The 11,217-nt window shown below is 39.3% G+C and overlaps 1 protein-coding gene across 2 annotated transcripts; it reads right to left on the minus strand.

Moving 5' to 3' along the window:
• Positions 1 to 637: 637 nt before the first annotated feature.
• On the minus strand, positions 638 to 10,171 carry LOC120714208 (leukemia inhibitory factor receptor-like). 2 transcript variants are annotated; one of them, XM_040000306.1, is made up of 17 exons: positions 9,795 to 10,171; positions 7,511 to 7,656; positions 7,269 to 7,419; positions 6,919 to 7,182; positions 6,484 to 6,610; positions 5,675 to 5,820; positions 5,482 to 5,594; positions 5,197 to 5,359; positions 5,045 to 5,106; positions 4,538 to 4,760; positions 3,945 to 4,124; positions 3,763 to 3,864; positions 3,525 to 3,683; positions 2,187 to 2,315; positions 1,992 to 2,085; positions 1,830 to 1,896; positions 638 to 1,490 (listed from the first exon to the last, which is right to left on the minus strand). In XM_040000306.1, the coding sequence occupies exons 1-17, from the start codon at positions 9,856 to 9,858 to the stop codon at positions 1,023 to 1,025; spliced, it is 2,658 nt and encodes an 885-aa protein (XP_039856240.1). In that variant the 5' UTR covers positions 9,859 to 10,171; the 3' UTR covers positions 638 to 1,022. The 2 variants fall into 2 exon arrangements, with proteins under 2 accessions (XP_039856240.1, XP_039856239.1); XM_040000305.1 differs by having other exon boundaries at positions 5,449 to 5,594; positions 9,795 to 10,169.
• Positions 10,172 to 11,217: the final 1,046 nt, after the last annotated feature.

The raw sequence follows: 11,217 nt of genomic DNA on the forward strand, positions 1-11,217 counted from the left end.
AGCCTTCAGTTTGCAGGCCCCTCTTCTGTGGAACCAACTTCCAGTTTGGATTCGGGAGACAGACACTATCTCTACTTTTAAGATTAGGCTTAAAACTTTCCTTTTTGCTAAAGCATATAGTTAGGGCTGGACCAGGTGACCCTGAATCCTCCCTTAGTTATGTTGCAATAGACGTAGGCTGCCGGGGATTCCCATGATGCATTGAGTTTTTTCTTTCCAGTCACCTTTCTCACTCACTATGTATTAATAGACCTCTCTGCATTGAATCATATCTGTTATTAACCTCTGTCTCTCTTCCACAGCATGTCTTTTATCCTGTCTTCCTTCTCTCACCCCAACCGGTCGCAGCAGATGGCCCCGCCCCTCCCTGAGCCTGGTTCTGCCAGAGGTTTCTTCCTGTTAAAAGGGAGTTTTTCCTTCCCACTGTCGCCAAAGTGCTTGCTCATAGGGGGTCATATGATTGAGTTTTTCTCTGTACCTATGAAGCGCCTTGAGGCGACTTTTGTTGTGATTTGGGGCTATATAGATAAAATTGAATTGAATGTGGATGTGTATTTTCTTCATTTGTTTCTTACCCCAGATCTGGGTGGTCTTACGTGAAGCGAGTATAAAAGGAAGCCAGCTGCAGTTGTAGGTGTTGGTTAGTGTGTTGGTGTTACGTTTTATTCTAGCCTGCTGTCGTCTCTCTAAATCCACAACTGACCTCTGGCCAAAGTGACACAGCTGTAACCAGTAAGGAATCACATATTTTCCTCTCGTGAGAAATGGTTGACAGGTGATTTGAACGCACAACCTTCCTGCAACAAGGTGACAGTGCTAACTAGCACCACAACACCACCAATGTACAGAACTGAACTAAAATGTATTGCATGCTTTTAATTGAAGCTAAACATGAAAACAGTAGAGCTCCTTTGAACATCTAGCAGGTCACTGTGTGGATGAGGGCAGCTTGTGTTCTATGCAGTAGTTAAGGTCTCTTCAAGTACGTGTGCAAGGCTTAAACGTGTTCACGCATGCAGCCGCTATTTGGAAGTTTTCTGTGGTAACAAAATGTATGTGGACACACAGGAAATGGGACTGTCTGGTTCCTCCTCTAACTCAGTTGTGGTAAAGGTCTCTTCAGGACTCTGTGGCTGGCATTCACTATCAATTATAGGCATCCCCTCCTGGATCTCGGGATGTGATTGTGACTCCTGGTCCTCACCCTGTACTATCAGGTTATATGAAGGGTTAGGAAATACATCATTAATTGGAAAAGATGGCAAGCCTGGCTGAGATGTGAGGCCTGTAGTGGGTAAAGTGAGACATGGCTGGAGTTTCTTCAGAGGCTTATTGTAGTAACCTTTGGGAGTCTGAGAGAAAGTAAAAGGCATGTAGTCCTGGCCAACAACAGGCTGTGGTGGTCTGAATTTATCACGTAGTTCAGGAACATCCAAGACCTCACTGTAGTGACTCTGATCAAAGGGAAGATGACGAACGGTATGTTCATCCTGAAAAATAGAGAAAATGACCTCACATTCACAGGAAAGACATCTGGATCCATATCGATTATGATGATGCACTATACAAGGAAACCAATAAATAACAGAATAGTACAAATGTGTAGTGGACAGATTTAGCATTAGCTAGCTAATGCTATAATGTCCAAAACACTTCAAATGGCTCTAAAAGTGAATCAGCAAAAAGTGAGTCAGTGTGCAAACATTTGAATACCCTGTTAATGCGCCCAACTCTACATCTGAAATATATCTGAGAGTCAAGTTGAACTTAAGTTTGGCAACAGAAACTAATTGGTTAGATTTAGGAACCAAAAAAAAAACAAAACTTACCGGTGATGCCAGCCACTTTTCAGTCAGCACTGGCTTTGGGATTGGAGGATAGACTTTGTGCTTGATGCTGTTGAGAGAAAGAATGCATTAAAATAAATGCCGGACAATGATTGGAAGCAAAAGTGGACAATATTTCACAGAAAATGTATATGCATTGCTTACCATGCCCAGTGTCTATAGCAGATAATTGTGCTGACAGACAAAACAAGAAAAACTGCTCCCAGGGATATCAAGATCAGCATTATCAGTTGATCAGCTGGTGAAAACAATGAACCGCATCAAGTAAATCAAAGAAAATGACAAATGTTGACAGTCTTACTAAAGAAAATAGTCCATATGGGGAAATAATTAACCTACCCAGGGGATTCAAGGTAACATTGATGGATGAATTACCACAAAGTCCAAATGCTGTTGATGCTGTCACCGTGAAGGTGTACATACTGATGTTCAGGTTCTTTGCAGTGAGGCTGGTGGCTTCAGGATCATCTAAATCAACACAGAGTGACCGCCATTATTACAACATAAATACATGTTTACGATCATCGGGCAACTCTGGAGACTTACTTCATTTATCTCAGTCCCAAGCTAATCTTTGTGTGTGGAGAAACAAAACCAGGACTTTGTTATCAGAAGAGAAACTTAATAGTGTGATTAAAGGCCATTACACAACAAGTGCTTTGCAAGAAAACGGCACAAAATTCTAAATATTTCAGATGCGAATTCATATTGTGTACATAAACACAGAAAGCTTTGTGTTTTTCTGAAAAATGTCCTTAAAAAAAAAAAAAAGAAAAAAGAAAAAAATCACACTTCAATCAAAACATGAAGTGATGATAGCTGGTCCTAAAACTTTGAAGCAGAAAAAGAAGAAAAGATTCTGGTTTAAACCAGGAGGTTGTATCACAGCCGCATTTGAACATACTTAAGGATCACAGTGTGATATTTGTTTTGAGCTACAGCGCACTAAATGCAGTGGTCTAATTGGTCAGATCTGTGTCTTTGCATTCATAGAATCAGAAAAATGTTTCATGGTTCAAAAAAAGAAAAGCCATAAGTTCATTGAGCAAAATTACATTGTTGGTGTGAACAACTGTATTAAGAATAGGTAAACCTGAAAAATGTTTCTAACACACAAAATATTTGCACAACCTTTGCACGTCCAGTGTGTAAAGGCTTTAAGTGTGCCGTCCTACTAGTGCCAGCAATACATTTATAAACAAACTCAGCAAAATATTGCAGTTAAGTGTGCAATAAAGAACAAAAGGATTTGGCTAAGAACATAATTATTAAAACGTTTTTGTGTCAGACACTTCCCCACCCAATCTGATCTTTTCTGCAACCAAGTTAAACTGTTATAATTCTTAGTTAATTTATCCAATTGCAGTCATACTTTGCTTAAATCGACAGACTGACACCACAAAAAAGGGGGACTTGGTTTCTTTTAAACTTGCACCACAAGAGGGCATTATATAAGTCTATGTTCCATCCAAATACTCTTTCATTTCCCAAACTCAAACACATTTTGAGGCACCGCTGACAGTTAAACAGATGCTGGGAAGAATGTTCATGCTGAGGATCCTCGTAGGTGGAGAGAAAGCTCATCGTATGGCAGGACGTAAACAAGAAGCTGATCCTATACTTAATGTCTACACTGAAATCTTAGCTGGCCTGAGTGAGTATGCCTTCATACTGTACCTGTGCTCACATTAAAAACATTCCCGCTCTGGTCCTGGTAGTAGAGAATATATCCATGGATGGAAGCAGTCTGCTTTTCCAGAGGTATGGGCTCCCAGGATACCTCAACAGCCGAGTCTTCCTGTTTGTATTTGAGTTTAAACAGCTCGCCTCCTATTTCTGGAAAGATGTGACATGCATAAAATACACTGCTGATTGAACCATCGCATTTTGTGAGAAATCACTGAATCAGTCTTACTGGTCTCTCTGATGTAGCCCTCTCTTCTCTGTAGTAGCACCGCAGCTCCCTCAGTGCAGGCGTATATGGACAGCAGGTATCTCCGACCATCTTCAAAGTTCTCTGGAACAACAAAAGGAGCTGTGCTGAAACAGATGCAAATATGATCTGCAACAGTTTTGTAGGCAAAGATGAGAACGTACTTGAAAAAATTGTGGTATGAGTTCTGTTGGGAGGCACTTTCATCCACTCGAAGGAGCAATTACCGAAGACTGGACACCAGTCCACTATGTAGCCACAGCTGGCGTTAGGACTATCAGGCCAGGACAGGAAGAAGCTACCATTGCTGCCACTGATCCAGGAGGTCTTCACCTTGGATGTATCTGAAAAATACTCTTTAAAATTAGATTTTACAACATACTCCACTTAAAAAAGGAAGAGGTTAAATCAGTATATATAGTTAAACCTTGAGAATTTTCCATGGGTTTTAAAAGCAGTTTAATGCACTTTTAAGGCATGTAGCTTTCCTTTTCAGACCAATAAAATGTGTCCAAATGTATATACTCACCATGACTTGGACATATAGAATATAAACACAAAAATTACATATTTGTATACTTATAATAGCTATAATCTCAATCATGTGATCATGAAAACTGCTATTCCTTTTCTGCATTTGTTTGAAAAACCCTTTGCTTACAGCCTTCTGCACAGATTAGATAAAATCAAACCTCTTCCCCAAATGGAAATCAAAGTGAGCTTATCTGTAATGTGTGGTGCTCTGTTAGCTTCATACCTAGATTGCAGCGGGGGATGATGATGGTCGATGGTGATGAGCTGCCGTTTATGTTTCTAGCCGTGACAGTGACCATGTACTCCTCACTGGGGTCCAGCGTGAGTGTAAGACTGTGATTGCTTCTGGACACGTTGGTTTGGTTTGACTGATTTTTGTCTTTGGTCTTTGCCCAGGACACTTTGTAGTCAAAGATTTCTCCATGGCTCTGATTGGCCAGTGGCACCTGTGGAGACGTAACATCAAGACCTGAAATGGTAACAGTGTCCTCTGAAACGTCACTTTCTAACTGTATAAGATGTTGCACTGATATTTTTTCAAATAGATTTAATAAAGATATTTTTTATTGCATCAAGTTGTGAGGAAAAAAATGAATCCAACATGCAAGTACCAAAAGCTCTAGTTTTTCTAAAGACCACTTGAGGCTGTCTCCAAAAGTAAGTCAGTTTCCAGATTTAGACCTTACCAAGAGGCCTCATAAAAGCCTTGTAAAAGCCAACTTGGACTCACCTTCCAGGAGATTACAGTCTGGTCTTCCTTCACCTTCATCCACACGTCAAGAGCATCTGGAACTGTGGTGCAACCAGACAAACGACATCTGTTACATTCACACATTTTTAAAGTCTTTTCTCTTAAAAAAACAAAAAACAAAAACAACTTACCATCACCCTTCGTGCGGATTTTGACACTTTTGCTCCAGTCACCCCATTTCCAGAAATGTTGTGCTGTTCCACATCGGACCCTCACGTCATAGTCCCAGTGTGGTATCAAGTCCTTGATGACTGCAGCTGTGAGGCCAACTCCAATGCTTTCAGTCTGGTAAACCTACAAGGACAAGAATTATGTTAGCTGACTTCAGTGAAGACTTTTACTTTGAAAAGCCAATACCTTAGCTTCCTTTTTAATCTATTCACTTTGGTATTAGAGTTTCCATCGCTGGCATCTACTTGGCATGTGATGTTGAGATTACTGTACTTCTTCACAGTCCAGCTCCATTTCAGACTGATGTTTCTGGGGTTCACAGTTGAAGCTGCCACTTTGTCTGGCGCGACCATGTGCACTAAAACAAGAGATCACAACAATCAGCCGATCTCTGATTAAAAATAGTCATTTTTCCCCTCATTTTTTCCAAAGTTTTACCTCTTTTGGTCAGGTCCACCCTGTCCTGGAGTTCGAGCTTTCCCAGAGGATTAGTGACTGTTAAAGTCCAGTTCCTCTCAGCAGCATCCAGCTCCACTTTTTGCGAGCATTTACCCAATTGATGCATTGGTCCAATGTCGCATGGGCTAAAATGTAAAAATATACACTGCTTAAATATTAACAAAAAAAAAATCAAAAAAAAAAAAAATCGAAGAACCCAGCAGGACTGCTAATTTTTTATGGAAGCAAATAAAGGCCCTTTCTCTCACCAGCCTCCACCGGCAGATTTTGTGAGCATTTTCCCAATGCTGTAGTGCAAAAGCATAAGTAGCTTAAATCTTTACCACAAAGGCTTCTGTTGGCTTCTCTGTTTACCACAAAGTAAACACAAAGTATGATGCAGTACTCGATACTACTGTGCCTGAGTGTGGTATCCATTTAGCCCATTAGCTTTCATAGTGAGAGAAAAAGAAAAAGACAAACTAACCGATGTTTGTGCATTTTGGACTGTATATAACAAACATACTATAAACATAAGAGATTTTCAGTGGTCCCAACTGCGGCCATTCACATATTCCCGTCTACCTCACTACTCCAACAGAGGTTGCTTCATCAATTATTCAGAAAGAGAAAATGAAATGAAATCTAGTACAACAAAGACATTTATATGTAAAGCAGGGAGTGACTGTATAATATTTTTCTGAAATCAGTAGTCAGATTACATTTTATTTACTTATTCTGACTAGCCTTTCTTTAGTCCCATACTGGAGCTCATTGTTACAACAGAGGTGTTGTGTATTTCCTTTTACCTTTCCTGGAGCAGGTATTTTCTTCTCACTTCTTCAACATCCTCTATTTTCCTTGTTATATTCCAAAAACAATCGATGGATTCCAGATCCTGGGTTTCACACTGAAGACTACTGTCACTAGGGGGGTCTAAATTTAAGGGAAATTTCAAGAAAACAAAAAAGAAGAACCAGCATTTAATTACAAGGTACATTTGACAAAACCACAAACCGCCCTCAAATGCTACAGTGCAGTGAAAAAGTATTTGGCCTCATTGTGCCAAATTTAAATGTTTCAAATCATCAAACAAATGTTAACAATAGACAAAAAAAAGAATAAGTACAAAATACAGTTTAAGTGATGGTTTTGTTTATTAAGACAAAATGCTATCAAAAGCTCCCTGGCCTGTGTTGTGTGTACAGTAATTCCTTTTTCTCAGTACTTTGTGTCATACTTACATCCAGCATGAAAACTGGCTCCGTTGATGTCTCCTTTGGTTGTTTCACATTGTACATCCCTCCAGTTTTCTGATTGTTGGTCCAGGTGAACAATCAGGGAGTGCACATGTTCACTGATCTTTGTAGTTGTTACATTAGTGCCTTTGTACTTGAGTAGAAACATTGTTTTAATACTTTCCCCATCTGGCACCATGCAGCAGAATGTGGCTGTGCTGCCCACCTCCAATATTTGGTCTCTTGGGAGAACCAGTATTTCACCCTGGTCTGAAGAAGCACAGTGATAAGAATAAACAAGACTGTAAAGTGTTTAAGAATCAAAAAAGATCAAATGATTTGAACTTAATATTAACCAGGTAGCGTCTTCTGCATCCATGGGCTTGATTGGTTGTTGTATTGGGACCTGAGCCGGACTGAATGGCGAGCACACTGCGATGGTAAATGGGAAGTCCATTTCCAGGAATGAGTAGATCCTATCTGTGCAGGTGCCACAACAACTTCACCCTACAACATTATCATAAACACATTAGAGGAACAGCTTTTTGTTTGGAGGCTACAGAAGTGAGGATTATAGTTACCCATAATAATCTCTTACATTGTGTTCAGGTTTGTCTGCAATGAGAAGCTGCAGCTCGTACACGAGCCCATCTCGTATCACAGAGCAAGAAGGGTCATCTTCCCACTTTAACAGGAAACTGTCGTAGTCAAGAGTCACATTCTGAGGTCCACAACGCAAAACACCTAAAGGAAGTGACCACAGGACATTTTATGGTTAAAGTGGAACACTGAGCAATTCTTGAGATAAAAAAAGACATAGTTAGGCTGTCAGTGAGCACACAGACTCATACTGATATTTTGTTAATGGCCTCTGGTATCTAGCAGACACAAACAGTGTCATGAACAAGTATAGTATTATAGGCACGTCCATTATGTCTGCCAGATGGGGTGACTAGGACACTAAAACACTGAGGCTTAAAAATGCAGAGTCCAAAATCAGTGGTTAAATCGTGCTGCCTGCCATTTTTTGGGAGGAGCTGAGAGTAAATATAAAAACAACTTACTAAGCAGACATTTGAAAGCTCTGCTCTATTTTTAGACTTGACTGATGAGGAATAGCAAGGGAACACTTTAGTTTCGGGGAATAACAGGTGATTTTCTGTACTGATTATGTTTTTTAAAAAAAAGCAAGATGAAAAAGAAAAGCCACTGTGCAATCATGTGATGTTGTACAGCTAACTGATGTGTGATTTAAGGGCAAAGATGATGCGCTGCTGGTTTGTAAAGTCTTTTTTCAAAGCCACTTCATCAAGTCATTGAACATATGTGTCCACACATGGATGTCTGCTACATATTTCTTAATAATACAATAATATTTTTCTCTACAAAGCTGAAACAGAGTTTTTGGGGTTCTGTCAAGAGAATTAACCACACAGGAAGTGATATTATTTGTCAAATATTTGCATTTAAAATGCTCAAAAACTGACAGACAGGAACAAGAAATCCACACAAATTAGTGAAGGTAAAGAAGATAGCTTGCAGACTTGTCTGCACCAGTCTGCCAGTTACAATGACCTTGGTTCTGAAAAATTGCAAACTTTGAACATTTATGTGAAACAAATTTGAATTATCAATTTAATTCAGAATAGGAATTAAGAAAAAACTATTTATACACACACAAAATGTTTAAAAAGAAATTATGCACATATTCTTTCACATCCACAAAAATGAGTTCTTGGGCCACCTATGACCACACCTCCACCCTCGCATGCTGTAACTTTATCTTGCTGACACGCACTGTATTTGTTTGTTTTATGACCAGTAAGAATCTGCACATAAAAAAAATATCCTGTATATGTAACCCAGTGTTAATTTGGTTATCTGATATTGTGTGATATTCAGTATATATGTATATATCTATATTGGGTGTTATAAAATGTTCTTCAATGATTTTGAGTTGTTTTTTTTTTTTTATTGCTATTGGTTTGCGGCTGCTTTACGACAGTCGACTGTGGTAGTACATCCTAGCGGGAGGGGCTATGAGCTCATGTGGCTTGTAGCTGTGCCAGAGAGCAAGCTTGGGTGAGCTAGCGGGGAATATCTCCTTCTGCAGTAGCCTTAAAAAAGATTATTGTTCGTTCTCCTGCCAGACGCCTTACTGCTGTGCTGTCTCGCTGGTGCCATTAAAGGACAAGCGGCTGCCATCCCTTCATCCATCTGGACCTTGATTATTTGGACCGAAGTACTCACACACACGCCCGCACTCAGTGCCATACACTCTTTATTTTGCTGGCCAGCTAACACCATTGTTTTTTTGTTTTGTTTTGTTTGCATTCACAAAGACTATCCAAAGACATTTTGGTTATTGTCAAATAGACACTCTCTGATTACGGACTGAGGAGGTTGTGGTGTTACAACCCCAGGACTGAGAAAAAGGACTCTTTACATAATATATTCACTTGTCTCCTGGTTAGAAGTGATTATTGATGGAAATATTTTTTCTTCTTCTTGTCTTTGTTTACATTGTATCCCAGAGAAGTTTTAAGTTGTTCAGGTTGAAACATTTGCACTTAAAGTCGGTTAAGTTTCCTTTGATGTATCAGTGTCAAGCTGATGTTTAAGAGGGTATGTTAAGGACAGATGTGCTCCAGTCCATCCAATCCTTTAAAGTGCTGGACACCGATGGTAAATTGCCATCAGACCCTAAATAAATTGTCCTCTGCTGTTATCCATATTGCTTCACTCATTCTTTGGTGAGTAGACGTATTGGTTACATATACACAACTACAGCCTTTGCTGAAAATGGAGACTTCTTTACTAAAAATATCAGATACTTTCTGTACCTACAGATTGTCACAGAGGTTAGAGGATGACATACTCACCGTCTTCTTGTCCATCTTGTGTACTTTCTCTGAAGAGTGAGAGCAATAACAACCACGTGATCATGATAATAATAATCCTGATAATCCTCGTTTAGAGCTGTTTGTTTATTTAGATAGAAAAAACCTTCAAGAATTCAGCCGGGTAGTTGCGGTGATAAACATCAGCTCGTCAGAGTGGTTGAAAAGCAGATTCCTGAGGCTTCTTTCATAGGAACAAAAGCATGTTCACGGGGAAGTTCGGGTTTTATTTGAAGAATCCGAGAACAAAGACTCAAACAGGGAAGAGTCACAGTGTTGGTGTCAGGTTACTCCCTGTAGCCTCCCTCCCTTCACATATACAATATGGAAATCCTTGTGGACCCCACCACAGGAAATGGAGCATTATGTTCTCGCAAATGTGACTCACAGCAGCGAGCTCAGACATGCTCTGATGCTCCAGAAAAACATTGGTCAGGGAGAATCGAGCCTTAGATTCTGAAAAACATGATGATTCCAAACTTGGCATAATGACAGGACCTGCCGGCTCTGATTTTCAGACCAGTTATTGTAAAGATTTAATTTAAAATTGATTCTTTGCTAAGTTCTCTGTGTAGACACTACACTGGTTCATCCTTCTAGTTAAGTGTTTTTTTTTTTTTATGCATGAATGATTCATAGTTCAGTGTTAAGTGGTAAAACATTTCTCTGAAAACAGCCAGGTACAATGACTGGACTGAAAGTGAGAGCAAAAGCAGACAATGTCCAAAGGAAAATGCTAGAAGACCATGAAAAAGTCTGAAGAACTAATGGTTAAGCTCACTTGACCCTTTATACTGGTGCTGCAGTTGTGACATCACTTTTAGGGCACACTGCTTTTTATGAAGTTAATAACTCGGCACTCCAGCATCAAATCCAAATACTTCTCTGAGTTCTTGCACAAAGTAAATAAGCACCAAAAACCACTTAATAATAATAATAATAATAATAATAATAATAATAATAATAATAATAATAATAATAACAACAACAACAACAACAACATTGCAGACAAAAGGCTACTGCTGATGCTTTAAAATGTGGAGTCCAAAATGGTAGCTCTATTGTTTGCATACAGTCAAAATTATGTATGCACATTTTTATGATTAGATAATTAAATGTCTGCACCCTTGCTAACCCTGCAGCCAAAACATTTCATGTATCCATAAATAAGTAGGTGCCTATCAAAGAAAATTCCTGTTATTCCTGTTGAAAGCTCAACATGTACAAGTATGAGATTTCCATTAGTTTACTCCAATAAGTGAAACAAAGAATTATTTATCTGCATAAAAACGGAAGACCGTCAGCAAAGGAAGCTGAGGCCATGAAGACCAGCATTAACACTACAGTTCTAGGGAAAAATAAATCTCATTAACATGTATGTACATGCACTTTGTCTCTTTTACAT

Source organism: Simochromis diagramma, unplaced genomic scaffold (genome assembly GCF_900408965.1).
Source record: "Simochromis diagramma unplaced genomic scaffold, fSimDia1.1 OVJJ01000596.1, whole genome shotgun sequence".
Classification (NCBI taxonomy): domain Eukaryota; kingdom Metazoa; phylum Chordata; class Actinopteri; order Cichliformes; family Cichlidae; genus Simochromis; species Simochromis diagramma.

What these genes read in the sequence shown, in the direction of transcription:
- LOC120714208 (XM_040000305.1), bottom strand. Translation starts at nt 9,858, where the DNA reads ATGATCACGTGGTTGTTATTGCTCTCACTCTTCAGAGAAAGTACACAA. An exon ending in ACAAGATGGACAAGAAGACG is followed by an intron (nt 7,657 to 9,794) that starts GTGAGTATGTCA and finishes CACTTCCTTTAG; the next exon opens with GTGTTTTGCGTTGTGGACCT. An exon ending in AAAAGTGGCTGGCATCACCG is followed by an intron (nt 1,491 to 1,829) that starts GTAAGTTTTGTT and finishes TCTATTTTTCAG; the next exon opens with GATGAACATACCGTTCGTCA.